Below are 23,534 nucleotides of genomic sequence, written 5' to 3' on the forward strand. Positions count from 1 at the left end.
GAGGTAGAGACGGAGGTTCCTCTACTTTTCGAGGATCAGGTCAATATCGTTCGTACAACACCTACAACAATAATCGGCAGAGGGGTTCCTACCAATCCCAGAATAGTCTGTCCACCACCAGACCTTACCAACGAAAAACAACATATAGAGGTGGCTCAAACAATAAAAAGCAGTGACAGTCTCAGTTCCTTTCTTCTGCCGACTGTAAATCTTGGAGGTCGCATCTCAAAGTACTTTTGCAAATGGTCCGAAATCACCTCAGTGGGTCCTGGACGTTATCTCCAAAGGACATACCCTGGAGTTTACAAATTTCCCTCCCACTCGCCCACCTTCGGGGCCACCCTCTCCCCATCTCCAAGAACTTTTGGCCCAGGTAAAATTGATGATCAAAAAAGGAGCCATCGAAGTAGTGCCGCAAGGTCAACGCGGCAAGGGGTTTTATTCCCGATTTTTCTTAGTCAAGAAAAAGTCAAGGGAATGGCGTCCAATTTTGGATTTACGGGCCCTGAACAAATTGTATCATTTCGAAAACTTTTCAAATGTTAACTCTGCTTCAAATTCTGAATTATCTCAATCCAGGGGAATTCTTTTCAACGATCGACCTCCAAGATGCATATTTCCATGTGCCAATTCACCCCAGACACAGGAAGTATCTACGCTTCACAGTCGGACAGCTACACTTCCAATTCAAAGTCCTACCATTTAGCCTTCGATCAGTGCCGAGGGTCTTTACCAAGATCTTGGCCCCGGTAGCTGCCTTCCTGCGTCTGCAAGGCGTCCAATTTTATCCATACCTGGACGACTGCCTCATCAAGGCCAAGACATTTCAATTGACGGAGCAGCACACTCAGGTCTGCGTCTCCCTTTTCCAAACCTTGGGGCTTTCAATCAATTGCCAGAAGTCACACTTTCATCCGTCGCAAAGGCGATTTTGTCGGAGCCTCGCTAGATTCTCGTCGGGGCAAAGTGTTTGTTTCCCAAGAACGACGGGACTGCATGGTAAAGATGGTGCAACTCCTACAGTCAAAACTGTACGTTTCTGTTCGAATGTTCAAATCATTCCTTGGCATGGCTTCCTCGTGCATCCAACTCATCCCCAATTGCAGATTGTACATGAGGGCTCTACAGGAGGAATTAGACAAACAGTGGAAACAGGTGTCAGGGTCATTCGAGGACAAAGTCCTTCTAACACCTCGCATTCAGAAAGCACTGGAGTGGTGGGCTCGCCCTCCAAACATATCTACGGGCCGTTCATTCCAAGACGAACCTCAGACTCTGACGCTTACAACAGACGCGTCTCTCGAGGGATGGGGAGCACATCTCAACGGCATGTCTGTGAAAGGAAAGTGGATGGCGACCCAACGTACTTGGCATACCAATCGCCTGTAACTCTTGGCGATTTTCTTTGACCTAAAGTCCTTCCAGAGGTTGGTGCAGGGACACACTCTGCTGGTGAGGACAGACAACACCACCAGCATGCACTACCTCAACAAGTAGGGCGGCACGAGGTCTCTCCTACTTTCACAACTGGCACAAGAAATATGGGATTGGGCGATTCAACATCAAACTAATCTCACAGCCATCCATGTGCCGGGTGTGGCCAATGTTCTGGCGGACTCACTCAGCCAGGCGTCGTCAGACAATCACGAGTGGGAACTCAACCAACCAACCGTCGATTTCATCTTTCGGCGGTGGGGCCAGCCGCAGATGGATCTTTTCGCGACTGCTCCCAACAGGAAATGCCCACGCTTTGCAAGTCGGCATCCCCACAGAGAGTCGAGCGGAAATGCATTTTCGATCAATTGGTCGAACGACTTCATCTACGCTTTCCCTCCGCTTCCTCTAATTCCTCGCCTGTTACACAGGATGAGGTTTCAACCTTGCCACATCATCCTGATTGCACTCAAATGGCCGAGTCGTCCATGGTTCGCGGACCTGCTCCTTTTTTTCACAGCCCGACCCGATACCGCTTCATCCTCTACCTCACCTCCTCACGATGAAGCAGGGACAAATCTGTCACCTGGATCCGGCATACCTCCAACTCCATGCCTGGAACCTGAATACAATGAATTTGCACGTCTGAATATCGACGAGGACTACAGAGAGGTGTTAGCGCGCGCTCGCGCTCCATCCACCATTAAAACCTATCAATTAAATTGGAAGCATTTCTGTGTCTGGTGCCACACTAAAGATTTAGACCCCATGACTGCAAAACCTGAACAGATCTTGCCTTTCTTTTTATCCCTGGCGAGATCAGGACTTTCACACTCAACTCTTAAAGTGTTTCTAGCGGCGATTTCCCGCTTCCGTCATAATGGTTTCTACATCTCTGTTCTTCGAGAATCATTAAGCAATTTTACAAGGGCCTTTTTAGGATGTTTCCACCTGCTTGGCGCTTGAATTTGGTCTTGTCTCAACTGCTTCTACCTCCATTTGAGCCTATCCACTCTGCAAGTCTAAAGTTTCTCACATGGAAAGTTGCTCTCTTGCTCGCCTTGACATCCTCGAGGCGTGTCAGTGACATCCAGGCATTTACCATACAGCCTCCTTTTCTACAATTCTCCAATGAGGCTGTGACATTGCACACTAATCCTAAGTTCGTCCCAAAGATTCCCAGTGACTTTCATCTCAACGAACCTGTAATCCTGAAGACTTTCTTTCCTGCTCCGCAAACTCCAGCTGAGCGGTCATTGCACTCATTGGATGTGAAACGTTGTCTCAAATTTTACATTCAGCGAACTGCAACTGTCAGAAAGTCAGATCAATTGTTTGTGGCGTATGGCCCAATTTGCAAAGGACAACCTGTTGCCAAACAGACCATAACTAGGTGGATATCCTCTACCATATCCTTTTGCCACCAACTGGCTGGGAAGCCCCTTCCTGCTCCAGTTCTTGCCCACTCAAATAGAGCGGTATCTACTTCTGCTGCCCTTTTTGCGGGGGTACCCCTGAGGCAGATCTGCAGAGCTGCTACTTGGTCGAGCAGCCATACTTTTACAAAACACTACTGCCTGCAATCAACAGACGCCGCGGATGCGGCAGTGGGTCAAGTGGTGCTGCGGAATCTTTTCCAATAAAGGTGAGCCTCTGTTGCTACCCGCCTCCAGTCATAAAGGTTTTTTCTAATAATATTTTGGTATTTATTGCATATTGACTGATATGTTTACCTTACTTGCTTTGGTATATCACCTTTATGACTTATGTGATGATTTACTGCTTTCTACTCTTATTCAAGCATTTGAATCTATGAAAGGCACCCCTAATACTGGAGAAGAACAAAAGTTACTTACCTGTAAAATGTGGTTCTCCAGTATTGGTGTCTTTCATAGATTCACATGCGACCCTCCCATCCTCCCCTCAGAGGCTCTCTTCTCCTCAGGCACTTTTACTTACTTTGTGCTACGAAAATCTGAGGACTTGGGCTTCTGAGGAGAATGTTCTAGAGGAGGCTACAGCCTGATTGGCTGGAATGTGAACCAACACATAATGACACTAATATGCTACTAAAGTGAGTTCTCGCTTGGGCTTTTCAGTGGGCCTATTATGTTCTATGGTACTTTTTAAATTTAAATTTTTATTACATTATATGTATGTATATTTATATTTGATATTTTTCATGTATACATGCATATGTTACTGCTATTTTATGTACCGTGGGACTCCCACTTCGACGACGGGGAATATTCAAGCATGTGAATCTATGAAAGACACCAATACTGGAGAACCACAGTTTACAGGTAAGTAACTTTTGTTCTTCAGGGAGCAACTCCAAGTTGCCCTCTGTCGTGCATTTGGCATTAAATCCAACACTGGCATCAGTGTGGGTTTAATGTGCTGAGAAGATTGATATCAAACGTCTCAGTCTTCAGTAAAGCCATCAAGGTGCTGTGGAGTTCGCAATGACAACCTCCCAGCACCATGTACTCTTTTTTTTTTTTTTTTAATTTTTAAAACCTTTATTGTAATAAAGCACACAGCTATTCAGCCTAACATCCCGGAGGCAAGGCAGCATGATATCAGAAGAAGTAGTGTGCAAAGCGATTCATTTCAGGACAATGCAGGTTGTTTTTTATTTTATAAACAAACAGGAACCTAAACAGAGGCGCCCGAGGGCGCAGAAGAAAGGCAATGGAGAAGGAGAAATGCCTGTGAGTCAGTAGGCGGCGTCAGAGGCCAGGTAAGATTTAGAAAAGAACGGACGCAGGATGTAGAAAGGGGGGGGGGAGAAAGGAACAGGAGAATTACAACACGAGTAGCGTAGCTGGAGTCACCGGCTACGGTGACAGGTGTTCATCGCGGGGAACCGGCTCTGGTGGCAGGCACAAGTCACCTCTGTAAGCATTCCATGCCCCCCACACCTTATTCCATGTCTGGGGCCGCCCCCTGGCAGTATACACAGTCTTCTCACGCAGCATACACCAATCCATGTTGGCTTTCCATTGCACCACCAGGGGGGCCGCGTTGGATCCCCATTTCTGCGCTATATCCCTCTTAGCGACCATGTTGCCTAGTGTAGCCCAACGAGTCTGCGCCGTGTTGTAGTCATTCGGCTCCCAAACATTGAGGAGGCACCTACGCGCCTCTGCAGCCAACTCAACTCCAGTCACCTCCCTCATCACTCGGTGTACTCTCTCCCAATAAGGGGCAATAACGGGGCACTCCCATAATATATGCATAAAAGTAGCAAGGGCTCCGCAGCCACGACGACAAAAGCCATCAGGCGAGAAGCCCATACGCACAAGCCGGGGGCCGGTAACATACACCCGGTGGAGAATTTTAAACTGCACCAGCCGCAGACGCGAGGATATGGCGACCTCCTTAGGAGAGGACACAGCACTCTGCCAGTCCTCATCGTCCAGTTCCAGGCCATCGGCCACCCACTGTTCCCGCAAGCGCTGGAGGAGGTCGATTCTAACATTAACCAGCTTCTTGTAGGACAGAGAGATGGCGCTGTCTGGCATATGCCCGTCCAGAACTCTGTCCTCCAAGGGGGAGCTCTCGGGGATTTCGCCCTCCTCCGGTCTGGCGGCAGTTATTGCGTGCTTAAGTTGGGCATAACGGAAAAACTCCGTTCCACCCAGTCGGTATTCCGCCTGTAGTTGCGGATAAGTCTTGACTTCCCCCCTGGCCAGCATGTCTTCCACCCTCGAAATACCTATGAGGTCCCATTTATCGAAACCCTTGGTATGCCAGAGCTTGCCTAAGATATCTGAGTCATATAGAGGGGTGAATTTCGTCAGCCTGCCCTGCCAGCCCTGTATCTTATTGATCGTTCGCCACGCGTGGACCGCCGCCTTGGTCGGGCCTGTGAGGCGCCGATCAAAGAATCTAGAATATAGGGCGCGGTAGTAATTGCCTCCTTTCAAGAGCCATCTATCCATAGCATAGCCCGGGCTGTCCACAGGACCATAAAGGCCGTGATTAATAGCGGTAAGTTGAGAGGACCAGTAGTACCTCCGCACATCTGGTAGCGCAATGCCCCCATCATACCACGACATCGTAAGCTTCTGGACAGCGACTCGGGGCCGACCATCCCAAAGCAGGGCACGCTGCAGGCTCTCAACCTCCCTAAAATAACGAGCCGGAACAAGGTCCTGAGTGTTCTGCAAGGCATATAGGAACCTGGGCAGGGACATCATTTTAAATAATGCCGCCCGGCCCAGGAGAGAGAGAGGGAGCTTGCGCCAACTCTCCACATCCCTCCGCAGTCGGTGGAGCGGGGGGAGTAAGTTGTGGTCATACCTCGCCTTAGGATTATTCGATATATAGATCCCTAGGTACTTGAAGCCTTGTCCGGCCAGTTGTATGTTGCAACCTCTGGGGAGGCGCGGTGTGTCACCCTTGAGGATGTAGAGGGAGGATTTGGCCCAATTAATAATCAGGCCAGAATAGCGCCCAAACAATCGGAGCACGTCACACGCCACAATAAGCGACTTACAGGGGGAGGTGAGGTAAAGCAGGATGTCGTCCGCATACAGGGAGACCCTGTCCTCGAAACCCGGGGACCAGGAGATCCCATGCAAGTCAGGGTGCGAGCGTAGCATAGCCGCGAGTGGCTCCAGGGCCAGCGCAAACAGGAGTGGAGACAAGGGGCAACCCTGTCTGGTGCCACGGTGGAGCGCAAAAGGGGCAGACATGCGGCCGTTAACCGTGACAGCGGCCAGAGGGCAAGCATAAAGAAGTTGCACCCAGCCCAGGAAGCCCGGTCCAAACCCAAGCTTTGTCAGTACCGCCCATAAGTAGCTCCACTCTAGGGAATCAAAGGCCATCGTGGCATCAAGGGAGGCAAGTACCGCCGGTTCCGTAAGGGCGTGAGCTCTGGCCATGACCCCGTGTAGGCGTCTCAGGTTAAGGGCAGTGTTGCGGCGGGGAATAAAACCGGATTGGTCCGGGTGCACCAAGTCGCTGATAACCCCGACCAACCGATTTGCCAGTAGTTTAGCCAGGATCTTGGGCTCCGCGTTGAGGAGAGAAATGGGGCGGTAGGATCTACAGACATCCCGCGGTTTGCCTTCCTTATGGATGACCACTATGGTGGCCAGCCGCTGGTCCAAGGGAAGGACACCCTCCTCACGGGCCCGGAGGAACATACCCCTCAAATAAGGAGAGAGCACATCCGGCCGGATCTTGTACAGCTCAACCGGTATGCCATTGGGGCCGGTAGCTTTACCCGCTCGCAGGGCGCGGATCGCCAAAGCAATTTCGTCCGAGGTGATATCCCGGTCCATATCGACTCTTTCCTCTTCCGAAAGACAAGGGAGGTCAATCGCCGAGAGGAACTCAGCTGAATCGGCCTCGGAGCGATCCGAGCCGGCTGTATAAACTCCCCGGTAATAGTCTGCAAAAGACTCGGCAATGGCACTCGGATCTGTGACCACCACTCCGTCCTCGCCCAGGATCACCGGGACCACCCGGCTTGCCATCTCCCGCCTGTCCAACCAGGCCAGCAGTTTACCGGCCTTATCACCGACATCATAAATGCGGCCCTGCTGCTCCTTGGCCAAAACCAGGGCCGCATTCGTAGCGAGATCATGATACTCCGACTGTTTAGGGAGAGTTCGTGTAGGAGAGAAGGGTCAGGCTCAGGCCCCAAACGGGACTCGAGGTCCAAGACTTCTTCTTCCACATGTAGAAGGTCGGCATCACGAGCTCGCTTAGCCTCTGCAATGAGAGCTAGGGCTTCACCCCGCAACACAGTCTTAAATGCCTCCCACAGGGTGACCGCAGAGCCAACGGAGCCCACATTTTCAGTGAAATATAGGTCGATGGCCTTAGCCAGGAGTGCTCGCGTTTTATGGTTGCGGAAGTACCAAGTTTTTACCGCTGCCGGACGGCTTGACAGCACGACACCGAAATCAAAGGAGACCCACAACGGCGAGTGATCGGAGACGCCCCTTGCCAAAAAACGGGCCTCGGAGATGGCAGGCGACTGCGCCGCCAGGGTGAGAACATAATCTATGCGGGACAGGCTCCCATGGGCACCGGAAAGAAACGAAAACTGGCGGAGCGCAGGATGCAGTAGCCGCCAACAATCCACCAAACCCATAGAGTCCAGGAAGGTCGGCAGCCACAGTCGGGAGCCCAGTAGGTCCCTCGGCGGCTGGCGATCAAGGGTGCCAGAGCAGACTGAGTTAAAATCGCCCCCTAGGATCAATAAGCCCGAAGGCAGGGACAAGATGGCGCTACCAAGGTCCTGGAAGGTGCTAGATTGGAGGCCTGGGGGAACATAAACCGAAAGCAGCGCCAGGGAACGCCCCTCCCATCTTCCCGCCACAGCCGCGTAGCGTCCTCTGTCATCAAGTAGTGTGACGTCTATTTCAAGAGGAAGGGACGCACGCACAAGGATGCCCGCCCCCCGGGAACCCGAGGAGAACCCAGAGTGGGCAACCATTTTGTAGCCCTTACGATTTAGGGCCCTACAGGAGTTTCCCACCAAATGCGTCTCTTGCAAAAGCACAACATCAGGCATGTGCCTCTTTATCAGTTGAATGACCACCCCTCTCTTAACTCGGTCACCTAGTCCATTGACATTCCAGCTAAGCACTTTCAACTTCCTACCCCCCATCATCCAACAACCCGCCCCACCCGACTCCAACCAACTCAATTATCAATTGCACAGTAAAACACACAGTCCATTGCCTCAAGAAAAAGAAAGAGATAGAACAAACAAACAATAAAACTTGCATAGTTGCACCCCCCCACCCTGCACCCCTGCATATGACTAAAAAGCCCCCCCAACCAGCAGTGTGCCTGTCGCCCCATAACTGCTCTACAAGAAGACACCCAGAGGAGTGAGGAATCTTCGCGAACACCCCCCGCCACCCTCCATGTACTGACAGGAAAGGTAATACGGCATCTTAAAGCTACATTCGATAGTCAATTGAGGCAAATATTACCGACAAGGAATCACCCACTACAGAGCCAAGTCTCATAGGTCCGGGCCGCCAGCAGCGCCACCTTCATGGTCTTCCTGTGCGTCTCGGCGCGTCGATAAAGTGTCCAGCCAGTCACTTACATTTTCAGCAAAGTCAAAGAAAAGGGCACGACCCTCGTGCTCGATCCGGAGCTTGGCAGGGAACATCATGGAATACTTGAATCCCAGGTCCCGCAGTCTTCGCTTCACCCCTGCGTAGCTCTGGCGCTGTCGCTGAACCGTCCTGGTGAAGTCCGGATAGAAATGGACATCGGCATTCTGGAATTTGAGCGGTCCATGTCGTCTGGAAGCCTGCAGGACCGCGTCTCTGTCACGGAAGTTGAGCAGCCGGGCTACGATGGGTCTGGGTGCCACGCCCGACTTCGGCGGGCCACCCGGCACTCGGTGGGCACGCTCCACCGAGAAAAAGTTGCTAAGGCCAGGCGGCGCCAGATGAGTCTTGATCAGGTCTTCTACGAGGAGGTCCGTCGCCGCCTCCTCCGAACCCTCCGGTACACCGACAATGCGGACGTTCTGCCGCCTGGCACGGCTCTCAAAGTCATCCAGCCGCCTTGCGAATTGCTCCGCCGTCCTCTGCAGGTTCCGGACTTCAGTTTGTAAGTCCGAGACATCTCCCGTCAGACTGGACGTCTTGATGTCCAAGTTCTTGACTCGATCATTAGTTTTACCCAGGTCGGCTCTAATGAGAGTCAGATCAACGGCCATGCCATCCACCTTATGCGTAAGGACTTCATGCTGTTGCTGCATGTCCGCCCGGAAACTTGTAATGGCCCCCAAAATGTCACTCAAAGTGGGCTCAGAGCCGTCCGGCGAGCCTGAGTGCGGGATGTTCTTGGCAGAGGGCCCAGTAACAGGCGGCGTCTTTGGTTGGGTATAGCGCTCAATCCTGTTCTGTTGTTGCTGTGATTTGCCGCGGACGCCTTTGTTCGATGTCTTATCGGGGTCCCCTCTGCCCGCCATGTTCGGTCCAAGAGAACAAAGGGCTATGCCAGGCAGGTCCGAGCCCAGGGAGCCGGAGATTTGTCCGGGACAGACCGTAGAATGCCGTCACAGGGTCGCTCCGCTATCCAGTACACCTCGCCACTGGTGAAGGCAAACAGGCACTCCGCAGATCGGCAGTGCGTAGTGGCGGAGTCCGGAGAGACAATGGCACTGAACTGGCACGGAGTCCCACTCGACGTAGCTCAGCGTAGGAGACACCGATTCGGGATCTGAAAACGGTTCTTGCCTCAGTGGACCATCAGCAACAATTATCCACCCACGTGGATCAGGATTACGGGCAGGATAGTTGCGGAGGATCGGAAGGTCCGCGGAGCTCCGAGCTTACGCGGCCATCTTGGTCGCCCGCGAAGCTCCTCCCCGCACCATGTACTCTTAATGGCAGCACTGCACTTGCAGTGCCCAGGATTGACCCTGGGTACTGTAAGGGCACAGGGCTCATGCACCTGTGCCCACACCACTGGCCTAGTGCACCCAGCTAGAAGGGTGACTGATGGATGCCATGGTAGTGTGTTTGTGGGAATGGCACACAGGGATGTTTGCCATGTCGACTCTTTGTTTAGTTTTGTACCAGGACGCTCAACCTGCAAAGGCAGTGTGTGTGTGTGTGTCAGGGTACAGGGCCCCTACAGGTGGCACAGTAAGTGCTGCAGCCCATAGGGGTCTTCTCTGGTCACAATGCCCTTGGTACCTAGGGTACCATTTACCAGGGACTGACATGTGGCCAGAGATGCCAATTGGGTTTTAGTTTCAACACAGTTTTAGGGAAAGAACACATGCCCTGGGCACCTGATTGGCAGGAGTCCAGGGCACACTCAGCCAAAGCACATCAGCAATTAAGCAAAAAGTGGGGGGCATACCATGCAAGAAAGATGGCACTTTCTCACAACCATCTTATGCAAATTTGCTTTTACAATTCCTATTCCACCACATTTGTACTAAGGAAGTGTTAATTCAAACCTCATTTTTATGGTGCTTCATAGTAGATCTTTTTGCAGAATTCTTCCTACCTTGATTCATGCAGGCAAGCAATGTTGCTATAGTCTCTCTACCACCTATCATCATAAACCTGGATGGTGGCCTGCAAGTTTAAAGCAAGGCACTCACTCATCAGAGGTGCATGAAATACAGGACAGTACTGATAGAATACCTCTCTCTGTTTCACTCTCCCTATTGGATGAGAGCCACAAATAGGGAGTGCCCATCAGGCCTAAAAGAATGTTGTAGCTAGCACAGATATCCAGTAAAGTGTGGCGACAGAGCACTTTGGTAAGTACTGTGAAAGCTGTACCTGTATTAAAAGAACCCACAGGAAGTCACAGAGAGAGGAATATGAAGATTTAATAATGCCCAGCTAAGCCGAGTGCACCTAAGGCTTTCAGTGTTGTCACACCATTGGTAATGTAAAATATGCTTTTTTTCTTGTTAAAACCCCCGTAGTAGTTTAGTTGAGACCATGGCCACCGGAATTATGTGGCAGGGGAGAACCAAATTATGTGGCAGGATTTACTACAGTATACAGCATGAATTGGCAAATTATGCAGCGTACAGCGGTGCGGTTTGTGGCACCATTACATCATTATTTTGTCCTTCTTACACATGTTAATAGTATCTGGGTAGAGGTTTCAACGCATTAGTCTCCGTTTAACACAGATACAGAGCAACCAGCAACTGAAAGATGACCAATTAAATTTCGCAAAGCACCTTCCACTGAGCTACAATAGGGATGAAGCAATGTTAGTCACTCTTCATTTCTTTGGGCTACAATTTTTTTTTTGTTTACATTCTGCAAATTATGCAGCAGTTGAATGATTGTGTAGTAAGGGTTGCAAATCCATAACTAAAAACTGCAGTAACGTAGTCGCATTATTCCAGTGTCCCTGTTTGGGAGTTAAAACAAAAATGCAATGGTGTTTGTATATATGTTTTTCCCCTGTATTTTTAATGTCTCATTGCTGGAATGCATTTTCTTTGAAATTAGGCTCACAGTTTAGTTTTGAGTCGCGCTGGGCTTCGGAGAGAGCAGGTCCAAGTTATGGTGCTCCAGACCTCCCCGCTATACAAATGACAACAGAGCAGGTTTGTAAATTGATCATTTTTGTAAATGTTATTTCATACTTGTTAAAATGAAAAGATGGAGGTGCTTGGTGGTGTATAGTTCTAACTGTTCTCTTCCATTCTGATCTTTTTTTTAAACATTTAATTAATTTTGTCATAATATAGTCAAAACCATCATCATAAAGAGGAGTTGCAGTCCGCATAAATCCACCCTAACCATGTTTGTCATATTCAACGGGGCGAATTCTAGTGGCTAACGTACGACAGTCAGACTGCAGTGGCGGCCTGAAGCAAAGTTTTACACTGTCACTGTAGTGGATGGCACAGTAAGTGCTGCAGTCACCCTAGTGACATTTCACTTACAGGCCGTGCGTACATTTTGTACGATGTACTAGGGACGTGTATGCAAGTTGAATATACCAATTGGGAATAAGCTATTTCGACTATGCTTAAAGGGGGAGCTTAGGCACTTTACTACTGGTTAGTAGGGGTAAAGTGCACAGGGAACTAAAACAGCGAAAATAAAGTCCAGCAAAGGTGAAAATTGTGGGGTGTCCATTAATCTTCCCTCTAGTTTTTTCCTCTGTATGCCTCATTGCAAGATCTCTATGCGCTGCGATCAATGCTATGATCTCCAAGGAACTGATTATTCTTGCGAGCACTGTGCTCAGCAATATAAATCTTTGGCAATTACTGTTTTAAACCTTTGTTTACAATAACAGTCCAACAGGTGCATTTCACACATATAGCTCTACGTAATAGGGTCTTGAGACTGTTTTGCAATGTAGATAAAAACCATCATGACATGAGTTTTTTTTTACTCCTTGGGTACCTACACCCCAGGTTTAGAAAAGGACAGGACTCATAAGGTTGTACCATTGTAAGACTTTATTGAACAGCAGGGTCGATCCAAGCATTCAGAAGACTGGGGCAGCTATTATTAAACTATAACTCGGATCTGGGGTGGACCAAGTAAATTATGCTGCAAACTTTCCCAGCGTTATTTGCCAAGACCTGGACACATTGACCAGCCCCAGCAGATTGTCTGCTTTCCTTTCTAAGCAGGAATCTGCAGGCGGTGAAGGGGCTTTCTTATGTACAATTCCAGCTAGGCCAAAAACAAAAGCCTAATTTAAAGGGCTATTACTGTCACTTTATAGTTCCCCCCAGAACACAGAAATTGCTAGATTATCCAATATGCATAATTGCAAAGTCGTTTACTTGCTTCTACGATATGGAACAGCCTACCTTCACTGCCTATTTTATATGATGCAGTGCCAAACACCTCTTATCTAGAAATGTTTCTATCAGTTTCAGTTCCAAAGCATATGCAACAAGATGCTCCTTGCTGAAATCCTTTCCCGTGCTGACCTAACCTTCTGAAATCTCTGTAATCTACAGGTGAACTTGTAGCTAGAGTGACAAGTTCTATATAAGCTGTTTTCTTGTTACACTTTTTACAGTACTGTTGACTCTCATTAATATTATTGAGTTCCTGTCTTTTTCATTTAGTTGTCACCAGTTTTCTCTCCTCACTATTGGTTAGGAGTATATTTCCCAAGCTGAATTTTTGACAGTTATCAATCCACCGTGCAGCGTTTCTGTTCTCTTATTGTAAATGTTTTGCTTGGATTTTGCAAATGCATTCTCATATAGGTATCCTAACGTACCATTTCACTGTATTCTACTTTTTGTTTTTCAGTTAAAGACTGAGTTTGACAAGCTCTTTGAAGACTTGCGGGAAGAGGACAAAACTAGGGAAATGGAGCCAGCAGAGGTATTTGTAATCAAATACTATAAAAGTGTTTTGGCTTAAATTTAAAGGGCAAACTCCAGTGTGACTCGTCTCCATAAATTAAGGGCCTCTTGTGGGAAATGTAGTGCCCCAAGATCACAACCAGTCTATCTAAATTACTGTATGTTTGCGTCTAAAGGTTTACGTTTTGCAGCAAAGCGTCTTCCCTAGAATCTTTTTTTTTCCCACATGATTTTTATTGAATTTTCAGAACAAGGAGGTACAAAGAAGCAGTGGCAGGTTTTGTACAACGATTAATAACCCCTTCGATGCTTATGAGGGAACGGTTCCGTCATCAGCGTCGGTTGGGCTGTGCTGATGATGGAACCGTTCCGTCACGACCACGCCCGTTTTTCGAACCTTCAGCACAGCGCGAAAAAATTCGCGCCGCTCTGAAGGTGTTAACTTTCAGGTGATCAGTACAGGTTTGCGATACAGAATTTGATAATTTGCTTGTCCGGAAGAAAAGGAAGATCGGGTTAGGTGAAAAAAGGGTGAATCAGGAAAAGACTAAGAAAAATATAGGAGGAAAGAAGTAAGATTGAATAGGGAAGGAACAAGAAAGGAAGTTGCAAAAAGAACCTGGAAGGTATTTAGCTGACCTGTGCATAGATTCTTATCAAGATATTAGTAAGGAGTGAATGTGTTGCTTCGATGTGGCCAAATGGTGGGATTGGTGTTGTGCCCACTAAAGCCGTGATCAAGGAGATTTTGACTTTTGTAGATGGATATCAAGGATAAACCAAAGACGTCTGAACGAGTTGTCAGAGCAGATATTTTATTATTTCAGTTACTTAAAACAATTTACAATATATGATACATTTGTAAAAAAAAATAGTTTTTCTTTTTTACTATTGCATTATACATTTTATATGTTTTTAAGTAACAGAACCAGTAAGATATTATCTTATCAGACGAGTTGTGCTCATGGCCTTTGTTGAAAGTGGTGTTGACTGCACTTCGTAAGAGGCATACCCATGCCCACCATGTGTGATGCGATGTATTTTTGTTGTCTTTCCATGTGTACAGATTCATCTTGCTCCCTAGGTAAGTAGGATATCTAGCAGAAAGAGATTAGTGGTGTTACGGGGCAAGTGTTTTAATAATACACCAAGGGCTTAGGGTTTGTTGATGGGGTTGGATGTGATATCTTGTTGAAAGATCTTGTTGATTGTTTTGTTTGTTGAGTTCCAGAGAGGGTTATATTGCATTGGAAAAGCATGTTTTCAAGGACGTGGTGTCTTCTGAACAGTTCCATCATTGTGTCAGATTTTTGGTGTCCTCCCCAGAATCTTAACCTTTGAATAATTCTCCGATTAATTTTGTTTGTTTCCACTTTGTTTCTTAAATATAAACAAATGTAGGCAAACGGTTTAGAACTGAAGAATTTATGACTCGCACTACTTAAATCTCAATACTCTGTGAAGTCTATGTTGGCTTGGAAAGCTCAGCATTTTACCCCAGTTTCTTTTCTGCTGCGACAGAGCTGAACCTCGGAGCATAGGTTTGTGAGTTAGACTGCCTTTTAGTTAATTATTGATTTGATTGATTTTCTGTCGTGGATTGTTTTCATTCCTGATTCTTTCTTTTGTGAGGAAAAAATTCCCAGCTGGGGCATCTCCTTACACAGAGGAGAATGGGAGAGTTTTATATGAGGTGGAGAAAAGAGCTAATTAGAAAATCTCCAGTATTGTATATTGTTGTTGTTGCAATTGTATTTATATAGCACCTACTACCCCTGACAAGGTGTTGAAGCTCAGTTCAGCAAGTAGCACGTTAGTCCGGAACCCAAAGGTTGAATAGTGTTGGATTAGTAAGGGGAAATATAAAATGTTAATGGGAGTGGTGGACAAGTGAGCCCATTAGTTGGATGAATAGAATAGAGGATGGATAGCAGAGGTAAGAGTTTGGAAAGAGGTATTTGGGAGTTCATTGTAGTAAAAGAGGTTTGCGATAAGTCAGAGAGTGGAGGTAGGGTATATTTTGGAAGAGGAATAGAATGAGTCGGTGTGGTGAATTGGTGAAGTTTGCGGAGATTCGTTTTTTTTCTTCCTTCAGTGGGAGGAAAATCTGAAGAAATATTGGCAGCCAGGGAACTCATTCACTGCACCACCTAAGGTAATCGCAGATTTAGAATTACAAAGACATTGCCCACCTCAAATGACCAGCTATCAGATGGTCCTAACTTAAGCTTTTTAAAAACACATGAAAAGAGTCAAATGAAAAACATAGAATCAAATTTACATTTCTTTCTGAAGTATGGGTTAGTCTATTTAGGCTTGATTTCTTTTTTTAGTTCTTTACCTTTGTCTCAAGGACAAAACAAACATACACAGCCAACGCACTTCGCTCAAGCATTGGCTTTTTCAGGGAGCTATTGTTCTAATAGCAGTAGTACTACTAATAATAAATGACTGAGTCTTATCGGAGTCATAGGTAGTACATTCTACGCTAATTGTACTCAACTTGGAGCTAGAAACGGTCCGCAAAATTAAGTTGTCCTGACAATCACAATTCCATCAGAGTAATCCTTACTTCTGTATAATTCTTCAATAAAGCAATGTACTGTGTTCGGCAAATCATTGATACATATCATAAATCAACCCCAAGAATACTCAGCTGAAGTGAAGACTCCTTGTAATTTTAATAAGCTATTCTTTGATTAGACAAAATAATGCATGCTTCCAATAAAACACACAGTTTAACTATTTCCTCCGCAACTCATAAAGTTGAACAATAACCCACATGACGTGTACAAAGACTTACTCTGTATGTAGAGTGACCTGTACACCAAGGTAGATTGTTTATAAAAAACAAGCTTTTCAGTTTCAAACTCCTAGAAAGCGTGCTTTCACGCTAAAGGGTTTAGCCCTAAACCCCCTTATGAATAACAATTGAACTAAAGGTGTGGGAAGCCCCAGACCTGCATTAAGTACAGCAAGAAGACCCTAAGGTCTCATTAGGTGTCCAATTTTTTTCAAATGTTATGAAATCATATACAACAAAATCAAACACAATATTTTGATTCGGAGGTATTTTCAATGCTTTTGTATTGCCATGATTCTCCCAAAAATGTATGTATTACACAAATACAATTTGAATCATCATTGATGCATAATACAATAATTTAACTCTTATTGCATTATATGCAAGAGAACATTAATTGCACATTTAACAATCAATCCCAAAGCATTTCGGGTTATACTAAACCCTTCTTCAGGGGTTATTTGAACGCAGTAAGGCAGATGATGTGAGAAGTAGAAGTCCTCCGCTCGGAGCTACAACAAAAGTGAAAATGTTACATGAATAGGACTATCCATACATCTCCAGGGTATCTGAAAAATAGGATTAGCACTCAAAGGGGCAAGATGGAGAAAGGAAAGAGAAAAGGAAAAGGAAAGTATTCCCGTTCTCCAGTTTATACGGTGATAAGATGTGGATATCGGAGAAAACATGTGCCATGTGTAACATGCGCCTGATTCAAATTTGTGAATTCAATAACCAAAGAAATTTGTCCAGTGATATGATTAAATCAAAGTTCCTGTTCTGTCAAACGCAGTCAAGAAAACCTCTTACCCCTCTTCGGGCCTCAAATGCTATTTTTCAAGGAATGTGAACAGGGCTATGGAGCGAGAGAAATGCACATTAGGCACATCAGGCACTGAATAGCAAACAAACAGATAGACGATGATCAAATGTATTACCCACAGTCTGCAAAGGCTTACCAATATGTCCTAAAGATCTGCGTGTATGCACTGAACAAAAAAAAAAGAAAACAGCGACATATATGCCATCAGACATTCTAAAGGCGTTCGAAACATTTGATTAACAAACAAACAGGCACCCTAAGCCTAACTGAGAGAATGGTAAAACGTACGACACATATTGATCTTTTAGAGCGAATCTGGACACCTGAAACATACCATGTCCGGCTCAATATGCCCATGGCGCATAGACTGCTGAATCAGTAGGGATCTGAGAGGGAGCGTGTACAAAAGTAAACAAACATTCTCAGGAAAAAAAGTGAAAAGAAAAAAGAATATGAAATGAGTGCGAATCCTGTACAGATGAAGACCTAACAATCTCATCAAGATGCAACAGATGTATACATCTTATACTTGATATCATCGTAAGAAACACAGGAGTTCATAATGATCGTTGAGTCCCCCAGGAATTATCGTCCCTAGATGCTTAATCCAAAACTACTCCCTGTGTGCTAAAGTTGTGTGAAAGTCCCTGGGGTCATCTCAATTTTTTCAAGAATTGTGAACCTCAATTGGGGAATGGTATGTGGTGTATTCACCCAGTGTGCTGCTAGACATGAATTTAAATTCTTATTGCGAATTTTACTCTTATGTTCTATTATGCGCGTTTTGATTTTCCTTGAGGTTCTCCCTATGTAAACTACCCCACAGGGGCATTGAATCGCATATACTCTTCCCTCGCAAGAGGTGCTCACCAGTTGCCCCGCTCCCTGAGACCTTTAAATTGAATCACAGGCTCCCGCGCCGCGGGACGCGCGCGGGCCGGTCCGTTCCTGTCAGTGGCTGACTGGGGCCGGGTCGGGCTAATCCCCCTGGCCGCAAATTTTTCTTTTTATTACTGCAGGAATATCCACCCTACAAACCAGACCAAACACTGCATAAACGTTAGGAGTAGGACTATACGCTTACTCAGAAAAATGGGCAAAAGGAATCATGCTAGCCCCAAACCTAATAGGGGAGGTAGGGCTACTACAAACTCGCAACAAATACTGTTAAGCTACGTAACGGGGGCAACGGGGGCCTTAGATAATCAGATAAGCTCAGCGGAGGAACTAATTAAGGCCAATTCCCTGGAGCTTAACCTTCCGACCTCTATCTCGAGTCCTAGCCACATATCTACCAGGGAAACCGTTACGAACGGTTGCGTTCAGCATGCTGTTGAAACAATTTCCTTAAGCGATTCAGAATCCTTACAACAACCGCCCCAAAAAAAACCAAAAAATCTGATGCTTCCGGGTAGCAAGCACCCATTGAACCCCGTAATCCACGCCATTATACACCCACCTTCAGGGAATGAGAAAGAGACAGGTACCCCAAAAAGAAAAATTACCAAACAAGGAAAGAGGCAAGTGGGTGCAGGGGAAAACAACTATACAAGTTCAAAGAACCAATGACTGGGGTTTGGCAAACGGCAACAGCGACATTGTCACTCATCATAGTGGTGGAAAGGTTGGATATGTATCTTAGGGTCAGGCTGGACCAAATGGAAACTAGATTGAGTCAAATAGAACAATCTATATCCTCACACTCAGGGCTTGTTAACAATAACACACACTCTGTCCATAACAAACAAATTCCAACACAAAGGGTCCAATCAGATTAACGGGAACCCAGATATACATCAGAACACCATCTTAGGATCAATCTCTCATTTAACTAACGCTCCCCATAATATAGATCGGGGAAAGGGAAACAACCCTGTTAAGGCCATTGCAGACAATATTTCAACAGGAAACCCCGTCCATCCCCCTCGTGCACATCCGTTTTCCTCCTCAAATTCTGATAATCAGACCAGGGCAAAATCAGGCATAGATGATACTCTAGATCTCCCTCCGGCAGCGACACCTTATGTAATAGTATTGGCAAACGTTCCGCGAAAACCACCACTAGAATCAGAGGGATGGGAAATGTCCAGAAACAAGGCCTTGCACTGGTTAGGGCTTAAAACAGGCTTAGATGACTGCCTATTTAGAGAATTTAAAATGGCCATAAGGGTGCAGTGGGTGGGTTCCGGTGCAAGATCTCTTCACGGAGACTGTATCGTACTCACTTTCAGATCACCCACGCTAGTCAATAAAATTCTCTACGACCTGGGTAATAAGCACATCGCGAGGGGTGAGATAAACATACTGCCCCTGGGTTTCTTCTACCCCCCTCCTAATCGTTCACTACATACCCTGAGCTTTGAGTTCTTTAAGAGACACGAGCCATACCAGGCGCTTCCCATCGCAAAAAGATTTAGTGTATTCTCCGGATTGGAAGATCAAGATTGACTCCCTAAGAGGTATTCGCTTCGCAAATCTTCACAGGGACAAGAGATATTGCAACTTTACGGTGAGAACGCAGAACTGGCCATCACACACGACCCTCTAGTAAACACTAGCGCAATTCCTCTGTTGTATTCATGAAGAAAAAACATTTCAATCTCAACTTCCGCATGAACCGAAAAAGGGATATTTCAGTCTCCAATGCATTTGATGTATGAGTGGGAACATACGATGTGCCTTTATTCAAAATCCTTACTTCCTCTGAACTCAAATTCCTTTTTGTTATATTCATTACGAGGGACCCCCCTTTATGGGGTTTCTCTTTGGTCTGCCGGTTTCTGTTGACTTTTTTGGTTTGTCACCTACGGATGCATTGTGTAGTTGTGTGGTACCTTTGTCTGGTGGTAGATTTGAGGATTGGCCCTCGGCTAAAAAAGATGGTTTTGTGGTAGAGGTAGTCGCTGGCTCTTCTGTGTGTATGCTAGTTTGATCCATGACACTCGTTACCAGTGGTCGTTGTAAAGACAAATCCTGATCATTGGCTACACTTTCTTCTGAAGAGGTGGCTCCTGGTTTTTAGGTCGAGGACCTAAAGGCTGCGCTTGCGCAGTCTGGGGAGGAGATTTAATGATTCTTAGTAGGGCTTTAGAACCCGCCTCCCTGGCCCGTCTCTCCTCCATTGGCTGGCTTCCTAAACTGAGGCCAGCCATTGGAGGAGAGAGCCGTCCCTCCAAAGAAGCTCCGTCTTTTTCGGATTTGGGGGCGTAAGTTTTGCTGTTCTTTAGACAGTGACGTCGTCCGTCACTCAGGACAGCAAAACACGCCCCAATCCGAAAATTTTCGGCCGCCATTTTTTGGGTTGTTTTTGCTGTTGCCCGAACGGTGCAGAAGTTGCCTTGCTGCCGGGCGGAGGAGATGAGGCTTTGCAATGGCACCTCTGGCTCAACGCTGCCGCAACATCCGTGGAGCCAGCGGGTGAGTGATCTGTGCTGGTGACAGTGCAGAAGTTGCCCTGCTGCCGGGCGGAGGAGATGAGGCTTTACAATGGCACCTCCGGCTCAACGCTGCCGCAACATCCGTGGAGCCAGCGGGTGAGTGATCTGTGCTGGTGGGATCGGGTCGGATGCTTTGCACCCCTCCAGCGCTGGCCCCGAGGAATATGCGAACAATGCGGAGACGACCCGCCCCCCTACCCTCCGTTTTTACGTCCCACTTAAAACCCTGCCTATAACTGAGATACATTTGTAACAGGGTTGGAAGAATAAAGCAGGGGAGAAATCTCTACGTTTCGATTCCTCCCACCCTTTTGTAAACGAGACGATCATGAATTTAAAGGCCATGTTTAACATGTCTGGACTTTGTTTCAATAACTCGTACCAGCGTTTTATCATCCATTTGAAAAACCTGATTATAAAACCTGCAGGCGGAGTATTCTAGTAAAAATAAGTTCAGTTGTATAGGAGTTAAGACCGCAGTTAGGGAATCGTTACAAGAACATTCATTTTCCTTTACCAAGCAGAACCCTAGAGTGGCCAAATTCATTTGAATTCATTTTGCTATATGGAGCAGCTACCGTCCCCAGCACTGGCCTCTTAACCCCGAGCCACCACCCTTCCTCCAGATGCCACTGGCACAACTCCAGCCGCTCCGCCCGTATCATGACATTCCCAGCTGGCGTCAATCAGCTAAAATTCACCACAGATTGAGATGGCGCCCACAAGGAAATCACGAGGCGCGCCTCATAGGCCTTCAGTAGGAAGAGACGCTTTTCTTTTATTAGGGAAAATAATGGAGTTTGACGATGGTAGCAAAATATAAACGGACAATCTTACCTAAAACTTTAATCTTAGTCATTTAAAATGTTTTAGCTTTTGGCCAGATGTTACACAACGTACTGTTCGCATTCAACCTTCCCTAGACAATGTACTTTGCATTGTCCACAATGAAAAAACCTTTTCTGTGCTTGAAGTGATTTTTTTTCCACTAATGCAATTGTGCCCCTTTTAAGGAGTACCTCGTGAGTCCTCCATTTAAGAAATCACAGTAATGCTACACACGTGCGTGTTTGGTTTCAAGGAGAAGCAGTGGCCGTCTCCATATAAAGCCAGGGCAGCAATACAGTGCCAACGGGAGACAATTACACCGGAGGAAAGGGAAGCAAGAATCTGAAGTCAATGGTCTTAATTCATGCTTTAGCCACTGCAGTGGTCTTGCCTTTAGCCGGTATGAGCAGGGTTGTTTGATGTAGCGATGCCACTATTTGCTTTGTCAATTCAGAGTGGTCAGGGGGTGAGAGCTGCTTCAAATATTTCCCGAATATGTGTTCTACATTTTAAGAATGCAGTTAGAATACGTTCTCCACTGCTCTGCTCAAGGAGCGGTTATCAGTGGGAATATGTTTAACATTTCTGAAATGCCAGGCTCATACCCTGTCCAACATTCTTCAGGGCAGTAGGGGAGGAGTTGGTTAATCCATGAAGTATTGTTCTCATTCTCATTATATTCTACATAACTGCCTCTAGATAACGACCGAAATACTAACTAACTACACCCCACTTTTTCCCACAGCCAAATGTTTTTTGTCCATTAAGCTGTGGAACTGAAATCTAAGAACCTATTTAGGTATGAACATTCACTAAAGAGTATGGAATGTAAAGAGCGGTCAGAGCTGTAGGGAAACCTATTAAAAAATAAATGCATTGAAAAACAGAAGAAAGTCTTTGCTACGCGGTTGAACCCCATTCAAACTACGTACATTTATCATCGTAAGATGCGAGTACTCTAAATGGCAGTATTTGCAGAGAAAAGTAGGCAAGTCTAAATGAGCAATTGATCATTAAAATTCAGGTTTGGATACCGGAAAGAATGGAGTGATATAAATGTAGATCAATTGAATGACGATACATGGAAATTAAATCCTACCACCACAGGTCACGTAACCACCATTCTGAAACCCTACAATAAATAATTAATATTTGATAGTATTTTTCTTTTCCATTAAATAAGTTTAATACCCACTAATATTTTACACACCATTTACTAAGTAGATTACAATGTAGCTTTGTCCATACGGTTTTTGCTGGGCGCAATATCTGCATTTGTTTGAATTAGCATGGAAGGAAATACATTGGTTTCCATCTGTATGTATTCATAAAACCAACAAAAATACAAGCTTCACAAATGACATTGGTTGCCAAATACTATTTTCCAGTATGACTGGGTTCAGATTTCTAGCAACAATCCTGTTTTCAGACGCAAGCACATTCTGTACAAAATCTACCTCGGTTTAGATGAAGGATCAGAGCAGACACCAACGTTATGTGCGTAGAAACAAACATTTCTGGATGAATGAGCGACTCATGTCCAAAACAAAAAGGTGCACCTGATTACCGGTAATCCAATACTATAAAGGTGTCTGACCTTCCAGATCATGAACATAAGGTGACGAATCTGAATAATTGATCTTAACTTACAGGTTTGTATCTTATGCAACCCAGCAGTCAAACCTGCTCCGGAATAACATAGCTGCAGTGCAAACAAAATACTCAAACCCAACCAGATCATTGATTTGACTCAACTAGTACACCTTGAATAAAAGGATTAAAAAAAAAGTCTACATAGAGTTGCTATAAGCAGGCCTCAATCTCACGAAAGTCTTATGAAGGATACAGCCTTATTTCGTTTTGGAACAAAGAACTGGAGTCCAAGCCTCCAGAAGCAACCACAAATGCCAATGAGGAACAGGCTTGGATTGGTTTCAGAAAAACAACGATCACCAAGCCACTATAAGCTCAGATCATACAAATCACAGAAGTACCATCAAATGAAAGGGGATTTAAAGCTGTCATGTAAGAAGAGACAGCCCAAGGAACGTGATTCCGAACAACCATTCTCAGCGAACGTTGAAAAGATTTAGAAAAAGGTAAACCTGTTCTTTGGATACAAGTTAAACCAACATATCTCGGTGGTGAATACTGCACGCCACGTGCCTCATTTTACCTCACCATGCCACATTAATGAAATGTCTGAAACGCCAACTCTGTTTCAAAATGGTCTAATCCAACTCCCCCACTCCGGTGCGTTCTATATTTACTCCATAGTGTCTGTGGTGTACATTCACTCCCCTCCCCCTTTTTTATAGTGCGTTGATGCAGCACGAGCAATGTGGGGCTTGAAAAACAAAATGCAAATACAAAACTTGAGCAAATATGCGATCT

The 23,534-nt window shown here is 46.0% G+C and overlaps 1 protein-coding gene across 3 annotated transcripts in view; it reads left to right on the forward strand.

Annotated features, from left to right (window-relative positions):
• Positions 1-23,534, forward strand: part of HLTF (helicase like transcription factor) — a 416,132-nt gene that overhangs the window by 103,951 nt on the left and 288,647 nt on the right. For all 3 annotated transcript variants that reach the window (XM_086944107.1, XM_086944108.1, XM_086944109.1), the window contains 2 exons: positions 11,415-11,512; positions 13,194-13,268. In XM_086944107.1, coding sequence (XP_086800233.1) covers positions 11,415-11,512; positions 13,194-13,268 — 173 coding nt within the window. The remainder of the gene's footprint in view (positions 1-11,414; positions 11,513-13,193; positions 13,269-23,534) is intronic.

The sequence above is a fragment of the Lissotriton vulgaris genome, chromosome 11 (genome assembly GCF_964263255.1).
Source record: "Lissotriton vulgaris chromosome 11, aLisVul1.2, whole genome shotgun sequence".
Classification (NCBI taxonomy): domain Eukaryota; kingdom Metazoa; phylum Chordata; class Amphibia; order Caudata; family Salamandridae; genus Lissotriton; species Lissotriton vulgaris.